The 24993-nt window shown below is 33.3% G+C and overlaps 2 protein-coding genes across 3 annotated transcripts in view; one reads left to right on the forward strand and one right to left on the reverse strand.

Annotated features, from left to right (window-relative positions):
- Positions 1–5576, reverse strand: part of LOC129789959 (transcription factor LBX1-like) — a 28902-nt gene extending 23326 nt beyond the window's left edge. The window contains exon 1 of the mRNA XM_055827109.1: positions 4245–5576. Coding sequence (XP_055683084.1) covers positions 4245–4965 — 721 coding nt within the window. The 5' untranslated portion in view covers positions 4966–5576. The remainder of the gene's footprint in view (positions 1–4244) is intronic.
- Positions 1–24993, forward strand: part of LOC129790048 (solute carrier family 35 member B1 homolog) — a 766332-nt gene that overhangs the window by 296852 nt on the left and 444487 nt on the right. The gene's annotated exons all lie outside the window — the stretch shown is intronic.

The raw sequence follows: 24993 nt of genomic DNA on the forward strand, positions 1-24993 counted from the left end.
TCTCTCAATGAATATCCCGTGAGATATCACCATGAGAGATGAAACCATATTTCATTCTGGTTTTCTCCGTCTTTGGAGTTCCAACACAGGAATGTCTGCTATGGGAAGAAAAAAGTGAGCACAAGATGCGAATCAGTGCCACACAGCATTTGGACTTTCTTAAATGCATCTTAATCGTGTGTGACGAATTGGACCCACACACCGAGACTGTCTGAATTTAATATCCTTTTCACTGCTGGTGAGGGCAGAAAGAATAGTGAATTGTGAAGACCATTCCTCCACAGTGTGAAGTAACAAAAGCCACTTTTGGTGAACGCTCGTCTGATTATCGATTGATCGATGCGCCTTTTTTCACATTTACAACTCTCTTTTTTTTCTCTGTTTATTGTAAGTCAATTCTTTGTTCTTCATGCTTCAACAAAGAATTTTATTATTGAGAATCATCATACTTATTCGTGTGAGTTTTGTCGCCCTCAGAAAAAAAAATTTCACTGGAGAATCATCTGGTATGAATGCAACATCTCTTGCAGAAGCTCATTTACACTACAAATTTCTTGAGAACCAACCGTGAATCGCTCTTTTGCGAATTGAAAGCCAAATATTTTTCGTAACCAAGGCAAATTTGTCTGTTCTATATTGAATACGATGAGACGTGAGAATCACACTTTTCTCAGCATCTTCGCACATACTTTGGGATAAATTGCTGTGGCATTCAATAAAGGAAATAAATGTGAATTTCTACTGGAATTGCTTTGCGGTTTACCCATATCAATTTCTTATTTTCATTCAGATTCAATCAAATTTTCAATATATTTAACGACTTCTGATCACGGAAATTAAATAATTCGTTTTTCATGAAAATATGCCAATAAGAAAATTAATAAGATTCAAAGGAAAAAAGTAGATGAGGTGGTTTTGAAAATTCATTCATGAAAGCATTTATTGCACAAGAAATGCTCTGAGGATCATCTCCAATTTTCATTTTTTTTTAATTCAAGGTATATAATTTAAAAATTATATATACATATTTTTTTTCTTAATATTGTTCCTACACTATGAATTTCTGCAAAAGTGTTAATAAAAAAATAAAAGCTCAAGTTTAAACTGGTTTACATAAACGCTTTGTTGAAAACATTCATATACGCAATTAACATTCAAATCACATTGTGAATATGTAAAACGCTGAGTATCTCACAGTGCTTGTACACAAGTTATTGAACACCATGTTAATTGGTTTTTAAAGTGACACATTTTGCGCAAAAGTTTTATAATACTCTTGCTCAAAGTCAAAATATATACAAACTATAAATCAATGTGATCAGATAAAAGTTTTCAGGAACTTTTAAGAAAAGAATAGGTATTCTTTTCGACAATTCACAGAAAATAAAAAAAAACAACAAATATGCTATGTATGTTTTGTGAGAAAGCTTTCAAAGAAAGTTATATTCATCCACTTTGGCCTGGCTAAGGAAGTTGGGAGACTCTCACGAAACGTACAAGATATCTTGCACTCTATCTCTGTAGACATGTTGAATTCATAAAGACGAATAATTTGATTTTAAAATACTTGCAGATTTGTGAAATAAAATTAATACTTTTGCGGGATTTGACGTCTTACCGGTTGTACAATGGGAAAAAGCTATTAATTTTACTAAATACAGGGATGTGCGATATTAATTTATACGCGGGGAAGAGAGTTTGCAAAGTGTGGTGTAATTAGCAATCATAATTGCGATTTAATGATAGCCGTTCTCTGACATTTACTTTTTTTAAAAGCTCTTTTTTTATTAATTTGATTGAATCTCCCCATTTTGGATATGAAAGTAAACGGAGAATCTTGTTAAATTGTATATTGCTAGTTATTTACCTTTACTAATTTCATGTTGGTTGTCAAAATAAAAAAAATCAATGACATTTTAACTCTTTTCTTATGTTTTTTAAGTTTTTCTTAAATTTCTTTTTGGTTTTTTTAACAGCACTTAATATAAGCGATAAGTGTTGAAAATTATATATAATACTAGCCTTAACGGCTAGCTTGTGCCCATAACCGGTTTAATATTTTTTATATTTGTTTTTTAAAAGGGTACCTATCATATTTTTAAAAATAATAATTATTATTTTAAATTATTGTTTTTAAATTTATTTAGAGAGTAAAAATAAAATGACAAACAACAAAATTAAAAAAATACATTTTTTTATTTATTCAACAAGAAAAAATATTTAAAAACATGTCTAACCTTTGGAAAAAATACATTTTTATACCCAGGGGATGATAACTTCTTTTAGCCAAGTGCTTGCTTTTTTGTTTAGCATTATTAAATAATTTATTAGCTGTAATTCTATCGTTTCTTTTATAAATAATTTTTTAAAATATGTTTTTAATTTTTTAATTTCTAATCTTTTTTTAATTCAATTTTTTGTTGAATTATCAGTCAAATATTACTTTTAGTTTAATAAGTGAAATGAAATTATGTTAATTTATGTGTGCTCTTATTTTTTTCTCATCGTGTTATCTACCTATATTTTCTGCTTTATGTGCGATAAAATAATTACTTAAACTCCCCTTCATAAGAGCAAAAAATTAACACATTAAGATTCAGTTTACATTTCGGGATTTCAATCAATTCGTAATATAAATTGTTTTTTTTTAGCTGTGTTTCTTTCAGACACAGCTTTTGTGTACCGAGCAAAATCGAAAGTCGTCAGATCGGGCTCAAACTTGGGATGAGCACGAATTAGGGTCCCCACATTCCAAAAAACGTATGCGCCAAAAATAAGTTTTTTCCGGCCGGCCGTCCGGCCGTCCGTCCGGCCGTCCGGATTCCAAACTTAAATTGCAAGAGAACGGTGATAGATAGAGACTTGCGGTAAACGGCAAAGTTTAAATATCGACCTGAAGAAATCCGATTATGAGGTCAAATCCACCCCCCCACCCCCCCGTCCGACATTTTGAATAACCTCAAAATTTTGTTTTCGCTATATCTCAGCCCCTGTATTAGCTAAAAATCTGAAATTTTGATATGTTACAGGGGCCATCAAGAGCTTTCCAACGATACCTCATTTTTGAAAATCGGTCAAGCCGTTTAGTCAATATGGCCGCCACAATTTTTCATCGAAAATCGACCATAACTCGAAAACGGCTTGACCGATTTTGATCAACCCGGGCTCAAATGAAAGATCTCAACAAACCCTACAACTCTCTAGAACATCCGAAGTTTCAAAAGTGACCGCTAGGGGGCCAAAAATCAAAAACAAAATTTTCGATGAGTTTTCGATGAATATCTCGAAAACGACGACATAAATTTTTTTCATTTTTTGATATGTTGTAGCTGACCATATTATCTAGCTTCATGCCAAAAATGAAGAAAATCTATGGATCCGTTCTCGAGATATAGCCTTCCAAAGTTGGCATGTCATATCTCGGGTTCTACAAGTCCGATCTTGATCAACTCAAGCGCAAATGAAAGGTTTCGTGAAGCCCTACAAATGTCTAGAACATTGCAATTTCGAGAAATGACCGCAAGAGGCGCTAAAGTCAAAAACAAAGTTTTCGAAAATTTCGAACTCGAATTTTTCGAAAATGGCGACATAAATTTTTTTCATTTTTCGATATGTTATAGCTGACTTCAAGACCTTTCAAACAAAAAAAAATTTATGAAAATCTATGGATCCGTTCTCGAGATATGGCCTTCCAAACATTTCTTAGGGTATGACTTTTCAACTTTTCCCGACTTTGCGCGTATTTAAATTAATTCGCGTTTTAGTTTGCTCTCCCAAAATTGGTACACTGAAAGAAACACAGCTCCCGTAAGCTTGGTCAGCTTACCAGTACATTTATATTTTGTTTAAACCCATTCTATCAAATTTTTAACCCTTTAACGTCCAACGTGAAACATAAAAACATTGAAACATGCGCTCTTTTATCGCGATTTTTATTCTATGAATTTTTTTAGAGGACTTTTCTCACTCAGAATGTCTTCTTTGACCCCTTATGCGTGAATTTTATGCGTTTGTAACATGGGAAAACAATTACATTCATAAATAATTGAAAAAATAAAATGTTTCACGTTTGGGTCAGCGTATGACCAAAAAACCCTAAAGGGTTAAATCATAAGATAATTGGTTTTATACTGATTTTTAAAATTTTGTATATTTAACAATTTAAGTTTAAAAAAAAATGAAATAAATTAATGCGGAAGCCCAGATTTCTTTCAATTAAAAAATTTAAGGAAATATAAACTTACCAGAACCATTCTCAGCTTGGGCCTCATCGAAGGTTTTGTTGGTCATCTGGAAGAGGGCGTCGAGGGGCGTCCCGTTGGGTTTAGTCTTCTGGGTGCCGGCGGTGCTGGCTTGATGGGCCGCTGCAGGCGTCTGTTGGCCACTAGAGTGGTGATGGTCGGAGGTACGGGAGCCACCAATTTCAGGTGAGCAGCAATCACTTGTGGCTGAACTAGAGCGCTCGGATCCACTTTCCGAGGGTATGATTTCCATGCTCATATGACGCAGTAGCTGCGCCTGGGCCGTAAAGTGTTCCTGCAGCTGACGTTGGTAGTCAAGGGCCAGCCGGTGTTCATAGTGCAGCAGGGCGGGTGGCAGGAAGGGACGAACAGGGATGGGTCCTCGTAAGTGGTCCCAAGGTCGAACAATTTTTGTGGCAGGATGACTTTGATGCTGATGTAGGTGGTTGTGATGGTGGCTGAATGCACCGACTCCACCTGTCGCCCCACTCGATGGTGGTTCATGACCAAGGATGTCAGCTATTGAAAAGGATTTGACACCTTCAATGGTGGAGCGGGTGGGGCTGATACACTTTTCTCTTCCGTCTAGCATCTTTAGCCTCTTCAGAGGGCGAAAGTAGTCGTCACCACCTTGGGTGTGGGGTACATCCGTTGCCGGCGGACTCGGGGCCCCCACAGAGATTTCTGATCCTATTGGACTTGGTGGTGCACTGGTACAAAGCATTGCCGAATTACACAGAGATTTTATTTTTTATTTTATTAATTTACAGGTAATATCACGGTGAAGAGTATGTAAATATATATCACGATATATGAGGATAATCCTTTAGTCTAACGCACACACACGGTAGATTTATGTGGATTGATATTGGCACAGGTCCTTCATGAAAAATTGCAAAACACTTTTCTCATTTACACCACACTCAATGATAATAAAGTCACTATCTTTTCCTTTTAGTTTATCTATGGGATAATCCATGATTCCATTAGCATTGCTTTCGCTGTTGACTTCCAACTGCCACAATGTTATGTGCATAGATTGGACACATATATATGAACTACTTATGATTTGGGCACTGATTGACAAGGTAGCTTTTCACTTATGGAGCAAGCTGTCCAATTACAACTAACTCGAGTGATAAACGAGTGGCAACTGCTTCGCGGTGCTCGTTCGATGGGAGCTTGACGTGACTTTCAGCTGCGCTCCTCATGCTAGGCAGTGACTCTCTCGTGTCTGGGGCGTTCAACTCGCTTCTCGCCATCCAATAGGATTGCGCGCTGCTTCCCATTGGCTGAGGGAATGCCGACAAAGAAATGTCGGACAATTTATATGATAGCTAATTTATTAGTAAGTCGTTAATTGACTCCAATAAAAGGAGGATTCTGCTCTCTCGTCACCCACGAAGCTTTGCAACTTTCAAAGCTCTAGCCGTGTCAATTTCACTCACTTATGATGGCACAACGCTACACCCCAAAAGACACACAAGAGATGATGTACGCAATTAATAAATCAACCATTAGCTTAGCATAGAGCGTTATCAGACTTTCTTTTGCGTGGTGCGTTAAAAATTACCAACTTTCAGGAGTATGTAAAAAATGAATTATGACTATGGCGATAAGTCTCTCTCTCTCTTTTGCTGAATAGTACACAATAGAATTTTATTTATTGGTTGAAAATACACACGACATTTCATTTATGACAATAACGACCTACATGAGACTTTATACATTTCATCGCCTCACTATCTTACCGAAATCACTTTTGCATAGAATATCTATAAATGTTTCTTTTTTTCTTCCTCCTTATATAGGTGCTTGTCTCCAGAAAACTAGTAAAGCATAATTTTTATTGCAAGACTGTAAAATTTAATGTACACTTATAATAAATTGTTTGACGCACAATTTGAGGTTGAATTTAATTATTTGGCTTAATGTCAATAATATGGGTCGATACACGTGTGAAAAATGATGATGGTATTGTTATTTTAATTCTACGAAACAATGTTTTTTTTTCTCATTTCTTTCATTCAAAAAATCAATCCTCCTCAACAACACGTAGTATTTATTAAAAGAAATAATAATTTTCTGTTATTTAGGGGTTTTCATCTTTTCGTCGAGAATTTAAGGAAAAAAATGAACCTCATTCACGGTTCAAGTACTTTCCAATTTGGATTCCTTTTCTTGTAAATGGGAGGTGTTATCGTTTTTCTTATTACATTATTGCGTCATTTCTTAAGAATATCCCCTTTTTGAATGAATATTTCAGCAGCAATTCTGCAATAAAATGTAACAATGCTAATTCGAAATAAAAACCACAAATTATACCGTCATGAAGATTCCTCGAATGAAAATTAAAAGCGAACACATTTCGCAATAAAAAAAATGGAATTGTTGAATTTCCTCAGTTTGTCAAAACACCGGCTGCAACATTCAATTGCATTTGCAAATAACATGGTAACAAGTTGAATCAATTAGCAAGTATTGTATGTATAAATTAAAAATTTAGTTTTAAATAGATATTTTGTATTATTTATTTATATAAGTTTAGGTGTTTTTGGAGTCTCTGTATAGAATTTAAAAAGCTAAAATTTATTCTTTCATTCAGGAAAAGCTTTCAAATAAGCTTATAAAAAAGCCTTCAAATAATTTAATAAAAAAAAATGTGAAATATACGCAGATATCTAAACTCTAAAAAAATAATATTGTCAACTTAAGTCCATTTTAACCTTTAATTAAAAAAAAACAAAGGCAACAAATGGTAGGATCAATATAACATAAATATACATACATATATATGTGATAAAATATATATGAACGTATTATATATATATAATTATACACGAGCAGTAATAATATGGGAAAAGTCAACATTGGTGTGGATTTCACAGGAAAAGGATCCGAATGTGACCTCTAATTAAATGGTATGGTTTTATTATCAAATGGAAATTTACGTGGGCCACACCAAAAGCGTATTCCTCAATCGAATGATATGTCGAATTCAAATGAGCTTCGCGTGCAGAGTAAACTTATTCTATTAACTTTTATTGCTCCTCAACACAATATGCTTGACTATTTCCCATTTAATTGAAGAGTGCAATTTTGAGTTAATAATATGACTCCGCTGCGGGTCGACAGTGCTGTGAGAAGGATTCATGACCGACCGAAAAGTTCGGGAAAATCAAATTGAAATGTACGAAGAGGCTTTTGGGTTACAAAAGAATGGAGAGTCAATTGAAAAGCAGCGCTTCCAATGATATGGTTAAGAGAAATTTCGTGGAACACCACATGGCAATGATTAAGTATCGAAGAGACCATCATCCAATCACGGCACCAAATTTGGTGGACCTCACACATCACGTCTTCCATGGCGATTGGATATTGTTGAATGAATTTATTATATACGGTGTTTTGTTTTTTCACTCCTCGTATAATTTGTTTTTGTCCAGCACAACATGTTGCTCTTCGGCATCTTCTTCTCTTCTTCCATGCCATCCGCATTACAAATTAGTTCCTCAAAAGAAATTTTAAGCTCAATAGCTCTTTCATCAATGTGAATAAGACTTGGAATAAGACAAAAGGCAAGAGGGGATGTGACTTTTCCTGTTACAATGATATAAGACTTTTTATTTAACTTGAGAGTGAAAAAAGAAGTCAGACATCAAGAGGAAATAGAGTTAATATTTATCGAACTTAATTATAATCTCTCCATAATATGATCCAATCAAATGCCAGGCTTTGCATTGAGTTTGGAAGGCGGGAAAAAATGACTAATGTGCAATAGATTATTTCTTGATCAAGGTGCAGCAATGAACAACTTCATGGTTGTAACATCAGCATGTACCTCATTCTCGCATATTCCACAATTCGGCACGCATTTAGATCCTGATTATCCGTAAATAAAGGGCCATAGTGTGAAATAAACATGCTCTTGAAAATTACTTTGAGGCTTTTGATACGATATTGTCAGAGTCACATCGCTCCCTTCTGCTAGATCCGCACACATGTATTTTAAACATAATATCCTAAGGGGATGTTTCATCTGTGGCAAAAAAATATATATTAAAAGGAAACTTTACCTCCTGACTTTGAGAAAACATCCGTGAAAATTAGAATTAAAGCCTTAATTGAGGGATATTGTTGACTCTATGGGTTAAGAGAGTCCTCGATAGAGTGCATAGAGGATACTTTGGTAATTCATGGTATCCCTCATATGTAGTATATGTATTAGTTATGCATGGAATGGGTTGTTAAAAAAAATCAGTCGATCATTCCTAAAATGAAAAAGATTTAAAAAATTGAAAAAAATATGCATATTGATTTAAAATAATAAATCTTTCTTTAAATCAGTTCGATTTTGAGCTAAAACAAACTTCCAAAGAAGGATATTTTACTAAATTGATTAAATTAAAAAAGAATTTTTCATGAACCAAAATATCGAAATATATAATTATTCACATTTATTGTAAAAATTGATCTCCAATCAATACAAAAGAGTACAGATTATCGATCAATTTTGCACGTAATATAACAAAAAGACCATTAAGTTAGATCCTATGCAGGATATTTATTAATTGCAATTAAGGTCATATTCATAGTCGTACTATGCAATAATGGTGAGAGTGCATGAGAGGAAGAATATAAGATTACATAGCATGGAAGTGATGATTTTGCCTGCAATGAGTGGGAAATTAATAAATGAGTGGAAATGACGCACCCAAAAATTGATAAATAGATTCTTGAAAATTAATTTGAATAATCATTTCAGCAATTTCTCATCCCGTGCTCGTCTCCCGAAACATCGGGTATGAATGTAATATTGTATTGAGATGTCCCGTCCGTTTTCCCGTAGAATCGGAATCAATTTGTCACGCTTTTCATTGGAACGGGCGGCCTGTGTTTGGTTCCAAAATGAACCTCTTCATTCGAGGCATTTTGCTGCACAGGCCCAGTAAATGATTAAAGCGATACGTATTTAATGGCAACAATGAGAAATCAGGGCATCTATTGTTGCATGGTAATATGCGCTCAATCAATTTTGGTTTTGTCAGCAACTTTTGTCACAATACTCCGCACTGTTAGATACATATGTATGTATACATAGGTACGACATTTGATCATCATCAGCATAAGCTGGCATCTTGACACGAACCTCATGGCTAATTTTCTTCTAAAGCCCCTACAATGCGATCTGTCTTCCCTTAAAAACCAATATAGTGTGAAATCTAGCCACAAAAGATATCTATATCTCCATCTGTTTACATCATTACTTCGACACTTATTTGATCTAGATAGCACTCAAGGTAATTGCTGGGGATGGGAAATTTCATTTTCTCACATTTCAGTCGGCACATCTTTCCCATCATCCTTCTATAAAGGTGTCTGTCCAGTGGGGTATAAGAAGTACAAGAGGAAAAAAATGTAAAAAGAATTTAGAGTAAGTGGGATGATAAGATCTCTTCTGAATTACGACAAATTAGTCACATTAAGGCGATATCTGATTATCTCATCTCTCCTTTTTTTATCAACAAAACTCTAGCACTTTTTTCATCTCAATGTGAACCAATGAGCCAATGTACAATATAATAATAATTTGATCAGCAAAAGGAAATATCTGCTGAATCACGGTTTATCATCCCTGGGAAAAGGTGTGGTTACTGGTCACTAACAACACCAAAGCATTCCTTTTGATCGCACCGCACTTCTTCGGCCCACTCGCTTTATTTTTTGATCATTGCGTTCTTTCACAAAAATTCTTATCCCAAATCATATTCTGTAAATGGCAAAAAGTCAGCAATATGAACCACACAATAGAAAGAAAAGACAAATTAACTTTTATGCATTGATTTTTTTCCGCACTTTCCAACACGGATATTTAAACTATATATGCATACGTTAAATGGCAGAACATGGCAGAGATATATGTAATAAAGTGACAAAATAATTTCACGGAAGTGTCATGTTTCTACTCGTGCTATGAATAAAATTTCTACATTAATATTACGTATTTTTGCTTAATCGTAAATACCACACGATCTCAAAGTGATCATGGTTCGAGCACTTCATGCACAATCTTCGATGGTTTCCACAATTTCTATGGGTGGTCCAACATGAGAGGGCAAGAAAATAACTTTATTTGCCTTTATTCATATTTCCATCATATTATGCTCAACGAATAGAGGGACACTCATGCACGAACTCAATCAAAGATGTTTAAATATACGGGGAGTGCATACAAAATACTCTTATATCCTTGTTTCTAAAATATAGAATTTTTCTAAAATGTAGAAATATTTTATTGAAAATTACGAGTTCTTGTTCGCTATTTAAGATTTTTCTAAAATAATATTTTTTAAAGATAAAGATAAAAAAACAGTTTTCTTATTTATGAATAAACTTTGCAGAGAAATTTTTGAACTGTTTGGTGCTTCAGAAGCCTAAAATTTGAATCAATATTCAAAATTCCTTCAATTCTTAAAGAATTATAACGAAAAATGTTCAAAAATAGAGACTTAACCATTTTATGAATGCTCCCTCAATGGTTTATAAGCTCCTTGGTCAGAAAAACCATATATTCCATATATGAAAAAGAAACGAAATATGAGCAGAGTATACATAATGTAAAATTGCCCCCAATCAGAAGATGCTACACAGAGAAGTGATACATTCGGAAGGCACTGTCTAAATACAAGGTGTTTGAAATTACCTACAGCATCGTCATTTTAGAAAATTATCAATTTATTGGTTAACAAAAAAAACTGTATAATAAGCTGATGTGGTGTAATGAATAAAAAAGAAACTTTTCAAGTTCGTTCCTCCTGTCGGACGAGAGTTAATAATGAAATCACCACGAGAAGAAGGAGTTGAAGCTCAACGTCTGTCTGGGCATGTGGCAACACGGACAAGACGCTGGGCAAGGTGTCCTCGAGCATTGAATTAGAATAAATTTATATTTATTAACGGCTACTTTCTTTCACAGCGCCTCATAATTTTTCAGGATGTCTTCAACAGTACGAGTTTCAAGAAAAAAAAGTAATAATAAAAAATAATAAATGCTAATATTTTCATAATTGCTTTTATTATATTGCATTACAGGTATGTTACGTGGGTATTCACATACATATATGTATGTATGTATATAAAATTAAATAAAAGGGATGCCGTGAATTTCGAATGACTTGACAGAAATCCTTTTAGTAAGTACAACACCGGCAATCAATTTTTCTGATCATTTGGCTCACAGCAATTATGCTCGCCATCAGATAGCATATGAAGCAGCCAGCAGCAAGAGAGAAACTCACGTTTTATTGGTAAAAATTTTCAAACTTCAGCTCCTAATGGACACCAAGAGGTGGTAGAAAGAGTGAGAATAATGAAGAGAATAGCATGACTGAGGAGGAAGGCGAGAGACCTCGGTGGTGGTCTCCTTGCAGCAACGAATGAATATAACATCTGAATTTCTTGTGTACGCGCACTTTACACTTGATTGATGATTAATTTAATTAAGTGATATTTGGTTTAATTGCGCCGCAAAACTATCATTTACGGCATATCTGGTGAGTGGAAATAGTGCTCAGTAAGGGGTCCCCTTCGGTTAATTTCAAATTAATTGTCTATCTCATGAAAATTTTTTTTCGAATTACATATATATCTTTTCTATGGAAGGTAGGCTAATAGAGCTTTTCTTCATCATACAAATTGAAAAGCTCGAGAATTTCCTGAAACACCAATGAATATGTTCGAGCCATTTGCAACGGTTTCCTGGCAAATGAGCTAATGAATATCCCCAAGATGTAAACTTCCCTCAACACTACAAGGTGTTCGCAGTCGTTGCTGTGGTGTACGCAACGCTGGCACATTGTCAATATTTTAATGTGAACTGTTATAAAACTTTAAAAGATTTTTCTCAGCTAATTCCGTGGAAAATGGTAATTTAATTTTATTAAATTAATTAAATTTATTATTAATTATTAATTTAATTTAAAATGTAATTTTTTCAAAGCAAGTTAAGACACAAACAATTAATCCTTTACAAAACGTTCCAATAGCCGATTTTATGCTTTCTCATAATTTTTTTTTAAACATCGAAATGTCCCATCCAAAGAAAATTATTGATACTTAACAAATTAAAATTAAAGATATTTTTTTATAAAAGAATATCCATTAAATAAACACAATCAGTACATCAATCTGCCTTAATGTACCACCCTTGCCGCGGAGAATGCCTGTGTAAGAATATCTAAGTAAAGGAGGCATCGAACAAACAATTGCGATGAAATTGCGCAATTGGGGAATTTACATTAAAATTTATGAGCATCTTGTCCCATTGCAGAATGACTCAAAGGTAACACATTTGTACAAATTGTCGGCGGCATTTACCTTTGATCGTATGAACCGTAAATTAGAAGCACACTTAAACATCAAAAATTCATATCAGCGTCTCACACCTCTTTCCACTTTGGCACATGCAATTATGTTGCTAAAATAATATAAACATATTTCCCTCATTAAATCGTCGTAAATTGTTGCGGTCTGCATGATCCTTCATCAAATCTCAACCCATACGTATACACAAAATCGCGTTTCCCCCTTTAAACATACCGTCTTACAGCGCACTCCACCGGCTGTGCCTTTTTCTGAATTTATCCTCCTTCTTTGCAATCCTCATCACCATCATTGACTCGTGTGGTCATTTAGATGTGCAAATTTCTATAACCATTCAGAACATTAGTATTGTAAATCTGTATCTGAGACACCGACGAGGAATAATAATAATATTAATATGATCAATGGAGGGACCCAACATAATCTTTTATATATACACTTGCCGCGAAGCGAAACAACCACCAACACCAAGCAACCACCCAGGAGGCGGTTCCTTTGATGTTATTGTTACATGAGTTGCAAAGAAACGCATATTAACATTCAAAAAAGCAAAGAAAAGGCACTATATATATTGTATTTGTAGCGCGAAGAGCGCGAAGTCTTTTCCCTCCAACTACTTCATATTAGCTCTTTTCATCTTCATTTAGACTTTTTTCCCCATTAACTCCCAAGTCATTTAGTGCCTTATTTTATACTTTTTCCCTCTTTTTTCACTTGACAAAATTAAAGAAAAAAAAATCAGTGCAAAATACGCCGCAACGTCTTTTTAAAAAAGTCAGACATACTTGAGCAAATGAGAATAATTTTCTCTCTAATTCAACATTGAGGCATTTTGTTAAATTTGTTTTCTTCATACTTTTAGCTGAAGAAATAAATAATGAAAAAAAGCTTTCAAGAAATTACAAAATAAAGAAAATAAGTCATGAAAATTCAGGAGAAATGGAACGAAAAAGACATGCGCTTGATGCTTGCAAAAATGTGATTAATTTAATTAAATAACTCCGGATTTTACCTTCGAATTTGGTATGGTCTCTTACTTAATCACACATTTCCAAGCACATTTCGCATATCACCTTATTAGGGATTAATTGAAATTTCACATTTTCATCATTGAATGCCAATTAATTGGTTACAACATTCTGCACCATATGTTGGATTATGTATACTGCTAGTGAGCTTTATAGGATAGAAGCTTTTTTTATTGAGAAAATCGGTTATCTTTTTGTGGACTTTTAAATTAAAAAAAATAATAATAAAGGAACTAAGGCTATATCTGCTTCGTGGCAATTAATTAGGGAATCTGATGGATTAAAGCTACTGGATGTAGTAGCTTGAAACTCCGTGAAAACAGATGCTCTTTCTTTCTTTAATCCTTTTCAGATCATCGTCCGCGTGATTGTTGCTACTCAGAAATTTTATAAACTAATTCGCCAGAAAAACGAAGGAGATCATTGTCCTCTGATGTGTTTCATTTTGGGGTCAAATTTGAAATGAGAAATGATTTTTGAGGAACGGAAATTGTGCCCTCACTCATATTCATCCAATTCGCATATGGAAGAAGATTATGTTGCGGATATGAGGTCTACGTAGAGCCGTCACTTTTTTTTCGACCATTCTTTTCACTATTAAAATCACATCCATCAGTAAAAAATGTTAATTGTATTAATTAAATACTGCGCGGGATATATATCCATTCTGTCTTTTGAGATGAAGGAAGAGACTTTTTTGTGTGTGTCGCCATCATTTTTGATAATTAGAATGTCTTTTAGCGATACATTCTCGGGACCCTTAGTGACGGATGAATAAAATTGACAAATGACTACCGGAGTGTGTCGGCGCTTCATCAAGAGACCAAAATGCTGAAATTGCAAGGAGCCGCACACACAAGAGCGAGCCACTTGGTTTGGATTCAGCCCGCCCGAAGATGATGTGAACTAAGACGACGACGATCACATCGCATTAAGTTTTAGTAAGTGTACGCGGAGATTGTCTGTTTTGATATTAATTCACGTCTTTTTATTTTACCACCATATCCACCACACGTTTTTCACTGCGTTTTGCTTGCTCTATCAACGGCCACACTTTATGTAACAAAATCATTTTAAGTTAATTAACTATGAATCCTCACTGCTAATTCTGAATTAATTTCCATTCGTGACGCCTCTCGACCATTTTTCCTATTGTCTCACCCATGAGAGTAATGTAAATGTCTCTCTTTCCATAGCAAATCCGGAACACTCATTGCTGTCGCATATACATTTCAATTTGCCAATAAATATCTTAATTATTCCACATAAAACAATAGATCAATGTCTGATCGATGATGAGGAAAAAGAGGTAAGAAAAAAAGTAAGACATACACAATGGAAATCAATTCAATTCTGCACGCAGTTTCACAGTGCGTAACGACACAGAAGTCACACTGTTTTGTGCACGCATGGAGAAAAAATTATCATTATCTCTGCACACATTTTCACAACATAAGATTAATCACATCAGTTGTTTTACTTTTTGCCTTTACTGTCATTTTATTACAAAATATTAATTTGTCATGCCCGAATGAGAGGAAAAAAACGCTTTTTTTATTATTTAATATTTAAGTGCTCAACTATGATTTATTTTGGGTGAATTTCACACAAAATTTCAGATTTTTTATATCTTTGTTTGACATACATATCACCTCAATTTAATTCAAACATCATTCTATGCTTTTAAAGTTGGGCTATTTTATGCATAAGAGTTTTCAAGGGGGTGCTATAATTTCTAAATTTTCTTTTTCCCTTAAATTGTCCATAAATATATTAAAAAAACAAAAATTATAAAGTTTTCAAACAGAAACAGTTCATTGATTGATTTGTTCTTAATAAAAATACCTTAAATTGAAATACATAAATAAAGCTTTATAAAGCTAAACAATTCATTCAGCAGTTTGACCTTTAAAACTATGGAAAAGAGAGAGAAAGTAGATTTGAGTCAAATTTAAGCCCCCAAGCTCTGAAGCTTTTCCATGAACATAGCTAGAAAGAAAGTTCACAAATGTTTATCCAATCAAGTGTCTTAATTCACATTGTTTATCTTTCACTATTGGAACTCAAATAATATTCTACTCGCAATCAGTAGATTTATTAATTTGCATGATTAAAAAAAAGTGTCTGGATTAGATCTGCGAAAGGTATTCATTTGAACTTTCATCATGAGCACGATTGCAAGATATGTGGAAGGAAAGTAGAATATAATATGTATTTGTACGAATCATGCGACTGGAATCCATTTATTTCGAATGGTCGCACACGCAGTGAGAGAAGAAAAGGCAGCCGCAACGACCATCATGCCCATATCATTAGTTCGAATTAAGGCTGATGTTGATTTGACAAATTGTTAACCGAGTCAACTATAAATATTTCATTGCATGATCGCTAATTGATAGCTCGTTTAATGACTCCTATTCCGTGATACGAGAAACGAGACACTAAAAAGTCGACTCTGTGCTATTCTAGTTGTGTACAAGTATTCGCTTGCGGTCATACTCGGCTATATCTACATAATAATTACCTATACCTATGTCCATTCATGTTAAAACATAAGGTTTTGCAAAATAGATATAGGAGTGTGATCGAAAGAAGAGTAATATGGAAATAAAATTCTAATTTCCAACAATTTGTCTGCTTAACACGCTCAACATCAATGGCCGAGAGAATCATGAAGTGTAAGCCTCACGACAATGTGCAAAGCATTTATACCATACAGTTACGAATAAAAGTGTTCTTACATATGTACGTGCTTTAAGCTCTTCAAACACTACGGCGAATGACTCTTGCGTGGTTTAGCAATAATCACTGAAATTGCCTTCAAACTCTGCAAACGCCCCGCATAATTGCATATCAACTGCACAGCATAAATGAAAATACGAAAACCAAAATGCGCTGTATCACATTTTCTACTCACTATCGACACGAGATATGCAGTCGCCCCGTGTGAAACTATTTAAATAAAACCTCAAGATATTAATATTAATTTCGTTTGTCGCTCATGCTAATTGTCATTCAGTAACTGTAAACAAATTAATTAATAAGTAAGTAATAATACATATCATTTTGAAGAAAGTTTATGACTTCTTTCTGCATGTCAAATGTAATTATGTCTCCACTGGACGACAGTTGGCTTGTTGCGAAGCTTTTCGGTATATGTATAAGAAAAATCTCGCGTGACATAATAAAGTAAAACAATAAAAATATTGCAAGTTATTGCTGAGGAAAAAGTCTTTATTGTAAAATTAAATGTACAATTAAAACAATTTTGCATCCTCAATTAAAATTTAAAGCACCGTTGCAGGACATGATGCCAGGTAATTACTTACCTCTTTCCTATCTAATTTCAGGCAAAAAGTAAGAAATTTATTTATAGTTCTCTAAAGTTACTTACTAGGTGGTTCTATGTTTTAATATTTAACCAAAAACTAGGCTAATATCATCACCATACATCGTCATTTTACTATGAAATATACATCTGTTGAAAAAGTTAGAATATTACAAAGGTTGTGTAATTGAAAGTCTTTCTACTTACATGATAAATTCAAGTAAGCACGAACTATTACAGAATTCCTAGAAATGTGGATTACTTTATGTATAAATCAAACAACTATCTTTTAGTTGAGTTACTTGTAATCAAATTTTAATAATAAATCCCTAACATAGTTTTTGCTAACAGTTATCCTTTTACGTTGAATTTTATATTTTCCCAGGAATTTTCTTTTTCTTTTATGGATTTCCCTCATACACTCATTTGCAGTTGAAAATTATAATTCTTTGATGAAAATATAAAGATAAGATTAAACTTTTAATTGCTTAAGATAATGTCCACCACAATTGGAATCTTGAGGATCAGAAGTTCAAGTATTACGTGTTTAAATTCCCAAATAATTATAATAATTTAGCAATTTAATTGGATTTCAAATTTGTCTTTTCAAATACACCTCCACTTTATTTTAAAGTAAATTGTCTACCCCATTTTCCACCACAAACTACCTTAAAGTTTTCCTTGGGAAGGATACAATATTGTGGACAAGTTAAAAGGTAAAATTATTGATACAAACATGTCAAAGAGTAGGAGTGAAAGGAAAATTGAAAAGTAATACTACGATATTGAGCTAAAAATAAATAAAATTAATAATAGTTTACTGATTTCATAGAATCCATGAAAACACCCCTATTTTTATTGAATGACACACTATCGGAGAGTTTGTTAAATTAATTGAATATCTCTTCATCAAAATTATACACCTTGAGAGTTAACCTATCCTTATTGACACATCTTAGATATGGTTTGTGCAAAATATTTCCCCATGAAATTGTCGTTGTTGTCATTATTATTGTTTTTCCTTCATGAAAATTGTAAGTGGTGAGCATCGAGTGTTGTGTTGGGTATTTGGCAAAATGTCGTGATCAATATAATGTTATGCAAATTCTTCTGTCTTTTGTCGGCGCGAGCGGTCTTCTAATTATCTCGAAGAATGGGAGGTGGTTGAAATGGAGGGCACACGGTTTTTGTGACACACAAGAAGAAGCAATACATATGCGACACAATATTGGCTTCAAATTGATTTCATCGGCAATATAAATCAAATGAGCGCGACATCAATTTTGAATGTTATTATGTGAAACAACGAAGGGTGTATAAACTCAAATTATGTATGCCTTCACAGTGAAAGACAAGCGACTTTTTAAGTCTTGCAAGAATTATTATATGGAACATTGCAAAATTAAGTAATATATTTGCATTACCCATAATAATAAGTTCGCTTTCATTAAAATGAAATGAATCAATCATTTTTTTAATGTGAATTTTTTTAAAGCTTTGTCTCCTCTTTAAAGTTAAGTTAAAATTAATTTATTAATATAATTTTTATTTTTATTATTAGACAAAATTAGTTTAAATACATATTTTTTACAGATTTTTAACTAACTGCTTTTAATTTGCATTTTACTTCCATTAAATTCGGAAGACTTCACACACTTCCTTCAAAGTATAATTATGCATTACCTACAATGGAGCTTTTTAGCAAAAATTATAAAAGCAAATTTTATGTAAATGTTAGAAATGGATTTGACTGGGTATAGTTGCATAAAATGAAATATGGAATACAATTTCTTCAATTATGGAACATCTTGAAGGATGGTGGTATGAAAAGAAAGGCTAGGCTTTTTGACGAAAAAGGCGGCAAAGAGATCCGCACGCCGGTCTCTATTTATCACTCATCTCACTACCAATTTGCATATTCATTTCCATTTTCCAATGTCGTCATGCGACTCTCTTGGGTGTACTGGGTGTAAATAATTTGTCGCTAATACGAGGCAATTAACGTCATGAGGCAAAGAGGGAGAAAGCTCTTAACTCTTTGCTCCGTATGTAATAATTCATATTGCAGAATGGAACCTATTGAGTATGAATTAGGACATACAATGGTCCAATAATGGCTCTTTGACACTTTCTTCGCCTCCGTATCTATTAGGTTGCTATATGTGTGCAACAGCTACAAAAAAAATGACGGAATTTCAATTAAGAGGCAGTAAAATGAGTCAAATATGCACTGTCAAGTATAATTTTGTACACAGACAGATGCCACTTTGGTGGCAACCAATCCACACAGAATTAGACACAATTTAATTAACCACTTTAAACGTATTTAATCAAAAGATCTCCCCAGCATATTCATTTTGCACATTCATGCAGTTATTTAGCTAAGTGAGATGATTTCTGGGCGATTTCTCATGCTTTTGGCATTCATCCAAAATTTGCATGTTTCTCCTTCTACCAAAAAGAACTTTATTTTGCGAAAGCCTTTAAACCCTTCCCCCTAAGGCCACACCATCCTCCCCTGTAGTGTACCTACGTCAGAAATTGTGAATGATGTACAATGTGCAATATGCCTTTTTCGTTCGCCTCACTGCAAAATGCCTAAACATTTTAATTAATTAATTCGCACATTTATCTATTGAATGACCGTGTAGGACTGCGACACCATTCTCTTAATCGTATAATTATATTCCGAATATGATTGAATAAATAGGTGCCAGAACATGTTGTGCCCTATAACTCTATTTTTAATTGATTTTTGGCACCGATCTCTGTTCAACAATTTAATTTTCGGCAATTAATTCCATCACACAGTGTCACATGATGTTGTATAATAAATGGCTCATAAACAAAGTATGACCCACATTGAATTTTCTTCCTGCTTTCCATTCCTATAAATCTTTCTAATTGTCTCTCCACCAATTAAGATTATATTTTCTCGTGGAATCGCGCAAAAGCTTCTACGAAGTTCTTATGTATGTGGAAGGAAAATTTTACTGAAAGTGTGTAAAGCGTGAAAATACAGCCAAATGGCTGAATCGAGGAAAATATTTTTTAATCTTTCAGAATTAAAAAAAAATGTAAAAATTACAAAAAAAAAATCTTTACACCAAAACATATAATAATAAACCATCGAGAAATCTGACTACCCACATTTACTTAAATTTTACGGAAAATTCCAGAGGCCGTTAACCTTAGCAATGCTCAAGAATGTTTTACAAATATCGCTGAAATGACTTAAAAATGATTTAATAACAAAAAATAATTATTTAATTCTAAGAAGAGCTTTCAATAAGACAGTGATGATTTTTTAGTAGTAGATAGAAGATTTAAAAAAATCACAAAAAAAATCATAATATTATTATTAAAAATTTCCAAACTGTCGAAAAGTTCAATTTTGAAAGGAATTTCTTAAAGCAAAACCATGAAATCAATATAATTTAATCTCTCTCAGTTCTCAAAGAAATTAAAAAGATTGGTGCTTTATTAAAGGCAAGTCATATCAATGTGTTGATTTTCTCGAAAATCTCTCATGGTCTTTTTTTGGGCGGCTGTGAGAAATTAATATACACACCATCGCTTGTGCGTCTTGTAAACAGCATGAATACCATGAATATTATTTTACCCCGAATGATTAGGGAAATGAATTGAGAGAGAATGTGGGAGGTAGTTTTTTGTCCGAGGCGTGATTCCATATGCCCATTAAATATTTCCAAGCAATAAACGTTAATAAAAATTGTCTTCCACGCCGTGGCATACGGACAATAACGTGTGAATTTGAGGTATGTATATACGAAAAAAAAGAGGAATGAGACAGACCCCAAAATAAAAAACATACACCCCGTCGGTGTTTAGGTACTAAATGCCATAATTTAATATTCGAAAGCGCCATAAATTCGATCTGATGTTTGTTGATTTTGAGACTATTGCGGTGGAAAAGCGAGAAACAGATCTAATTTTGAAATACCATTTCATGTGATTATTATTTCAATTATGATAAAACGAATGACGGATGTCTCTCTCGCAAACACATCTCAGGCTCATCGTATTGGGGATTTGCTTGAAGGAAAATTCATATCTTTAATGGCATTGGGTAACTTTTCCACGAAAAAAAAACCCAGAGCATCATCTTGGATTACAGCAATTTAAATTGGTTTAACTCGTCAATCACGATCATCGCATTTAATTAAAAGCATCTTGGGCGATTATCGACAATAATGAGTAATTATTATGGTTGTAGAATCACAAGCTTCAAGGAAACTATATAATTCCTACACTTTTGACTTTGGGGGCCTCGTGACGGATTCATTTGAATGTTTCCGGTAGGGGTACACCCGGGATTGCTATGAATTTATCAATTAGCATCCACGCAATGTCCCTGAAGCTCTGTGAACACTCCAGTTCTTCTTATTCACTTTCATTTAATTTTTTAAAAAAATGCCTTTTCATTTCAATATTAAGGAAAACTCCTATAATACGCCATTTTCTCTTAATTTTTTTAATTCTATAAAAATAACCAAACATGCGGTTATAAATTAAATATTATCAGTTATTTGACGTTAAAAAAACATTAAATTCAAATTTAAATAAATAAAAGTTATTCTATTCAGCGTTGTTGGGAATACTGGTGCTAAAAGTAAGTTTAGTACTAAAGCGTCCTCACTGAATACTTCTCATTCGATCTTCGACCCTTAGTATAAGCGCTTTTTTTCGAATATTGAAGACACATACCAAACATCAGTGATTCTCAAACTGCAACTGAATTTCGAACAATATAAAAATTATAAAATTAAAAATAAAATAAAAATCAACTAAGAAATTTTTAATTGATTAATTATCTTCTTGAACTAAACAAATTGATAACCTTGGGTGAAATGAGTTAGTTTTCTTGAGCCTCTGTTTTTTTTTGCGCACACCTTCATATCACCTTATGAGTCTTATGATCTTGCCATGCCTTTAATGAAGTCTGTGAAGTCTTTAATATGAAAGGTATTTAATTCTGACATTAATCTTGGCTCAATAAATTAATAAGATACTGAGGTTTAACGTAAGAATTGCATATAATTAGAATTAGTAATTTAAACAATAAAGAATTTAATCAGACATTTAATTTATATCATGTTGGATAGGATTATTTTATCTTGTTGAAAATGTTGTCGTCATGAAGTTAAACATAGTTGTTTGTTTAATCCCCGTTGAGTGTACCTACATAATAATAATTCACAGTCTAGACAGATCGATATTCATATTATTTCGTTACATTTTCACACCCAGACAATTTCTCTTTTTCCTACGAGAGAGTACAGTGCACATTTGGCAAAGAAGAGTGACATTATTTATTGTCTTTTTTCCACCTCTAAAAACGACACAGTGCATGCATAATAGTTTACCTCCCACGTGAAAGAACGATACATATTGTGGAGCACTACACGCACACACAAATATTCTCCAAAGTGGAATGTTAAGAGCTCTTTGTTGAAATTGATTAAGGACATACTCGCCAACCATAAGTAATTGCGTCATGATAAGATACCGTGGCAGCTAAGAAATTAAAATACCAAACCAAAATTCTTCTCTTTCTCTGTTCCTCTCTGCTCTTTTTCCCGCGCGTTTGTCTGACTTTGCCGCGGAGGAAAGGGAGTCTCAAATGTGGCGCTCATAGCGCTAATAGACACTTCATTTTGAGTAATTCTCAGCTAAAGATATTGAGGAAAATCCGGATTTTATTACACGATTCTTGGTGTATATTCTGCGCAGTGTATCCTCTGTGGATGTCTGCAAAAAAGCACCAAAAAGACACGACAGAAAAAAAACAGCAAATTGAGGCGTTCTCCAATCCACATAAAGTGGAGACAGAAGGAAGACGAGGAGAACGACGAAATACTTCATTTTCCAATCACATTATCAATCTCCGAGTTAATTTATTTGTGTTTTTTTCCTCTTTAGGCTTTTGTTCCACTACCTTATCTTAATTCCTCTTATTAACATTTTAAAAGACGTGTTATATCTTAAAAGCTTTTAGTTATTTATTTTATATGACAAAAACTTGTTTCATAACAATTTGGATTCGGCGACAAGGCAATTCGAATTTTTACCATAATCATCGAATATATTGGAGCTCTTTAAAAATGAAATGTTAAACACAAAAAAAAACGTCCACATGAAGACGCAAAGTCGTGTTGTTTTAACTATGGACGAAGAAATTGGGTGTCTGCAAAAGTTACTGTGGATCCATGATTCATAATGCCTATAGGAGAGCCAAAATTAAAATTTGTGGAGGTTGAGGTTCCTGGTTATTTTTTCAATTATCTTTTCTTTACCCTTCTTTAAGGTTGTTTTAAGATTTTGACTATTTCTTTGAGAAAGTTCTTAAAGAAATCTTTGAAAAGTAATTGTTCTTTTATAAAATAATCAAAGACAGAAACAAACTGTCAAATCCTTAGAATATTTTTAAAAGAATACCAAAAATTTTACAACACTAAAACTATAAGAGAAGGAAAAAAATTAACACAATCGACACCCTTTTGTTACTTCTGAATAACAGTGGAGACGCCGGGTATAATATATTACATATAATTTAAATTAAATTTAATAATTTAATTATTTTTCTAAAAAATCTCAAATAAATAAATTAAATTTGGGGGTTGTTTTTCGGGGGAGCAGTCAATAAAAAGATCGATGTTTAGTTTTGCGACGCGTTTCGCAACATCGATCTTTTTATTGACTGCTCCCCCGAAAAACAACCCCCAAATATAAAGTCTACAGTCATTAAAATTATTTTCAACAATTTTAAATAAATTAATTTCAGAAAAAAAACTTAATAAATATTTTTAATATTGAATAAATAATCCTAATTCGTTTCCGTTTTATAATGAACCAATTTGAAAAATATATTCTATAGCTAAATCAATCAAACCAATTTATGTGATACTTTCCGGACAAACCTCTTAAAACAATTTATGAACAAAGTATGATACACGACGATGATGGGAGGCCGGGAAAAGAAGAAAAATAAAGAGAAATTCACGATTAGATTATTGATTGCTTTTCCTGAAACATGGTACTTAAATCCGTGCATAAACTATGTATAAGATTGTAAATTTATTCATGCAAAATGACAGAGAAGCCAATTTCATTTGGTCGCTGATTGCCATCGTTCATCGTGAATTGTAATTTAGTGCCGAATGGAAAATGATGTGCCCATATACCTACATATTATATACGGTTATATACTGAAAATATAAGATGAAATTGGCGAGTCAAAGAAGTCTTATGAAATTACACTTAAACGTTTTTGCGTATACGAATCCCATCATTTTGACTTTAAATTGTAAGTCCCACGAACGTGATCTTGCGCTTTTTTTCCCTCAACTCTCCTCACAAAAGACTAAAAGAGTAATTCATGGAATTGAATTTTATAATAAAGAAATATTATTAAGTTGAATTTGTACAAAATGAAAATTGTTTCTTTATAAATCTCCCGCATGCGAAATGCAAATAATTGTAGTTTCACATAAGATCATTTGGAGATTCAGAGAAAATTCTTGAAAAGATTCCAATTTAAATTCCATGCATTTGAAGCAAAACCCTCCTCACACCCTCATAGCATATTTTGGGGGCAAAGAATGGTGTTTTCGAGTCGCTTTGGGCTCTGAATACCAAGTTCATTGCATAAAATGACAGTGAGGAGTGAGCAAAGATAAATCTTGCAAAATAGCTGAGAGATAAAATAAATTATTCAAGATGGCAGAAGAAATAAATGAAGACGGTATAAATTGACCATTGCTACTTCGTTTCGAAGAAAACGATTGTTTGCTTTTTTATGTTCACCAATCTTCTTTTATTTTTCATTACTTGGTTTAGCACGTATCCACCTCCCTGGCTTACAGTGCTATATATACACCAATAACATTGCACTGAGGATTGAGTTGAAAAATATAAAGTCGTTTTCTCTGTTGTATGAATATTTCTTTTACCTTCTTTCAGTTACTTTTGCACTGTTGGAATTGAATTATTC

Source organism: Lutzomyia longipalpis, chromosome 1, assembly GCF_024334085.1.
Source record: "Lutzomyia longipalpis isolate SR_M1_2022 chromosome 1, ASM2433408v1".
In the NCBI taxonomy this organism is placed as follows: Eukaryota; Metazoa; Arthropoda; class Insecta; order Diptera; family Psychodidae; genus Lutzomyia; species Lutzomyia longipalpis.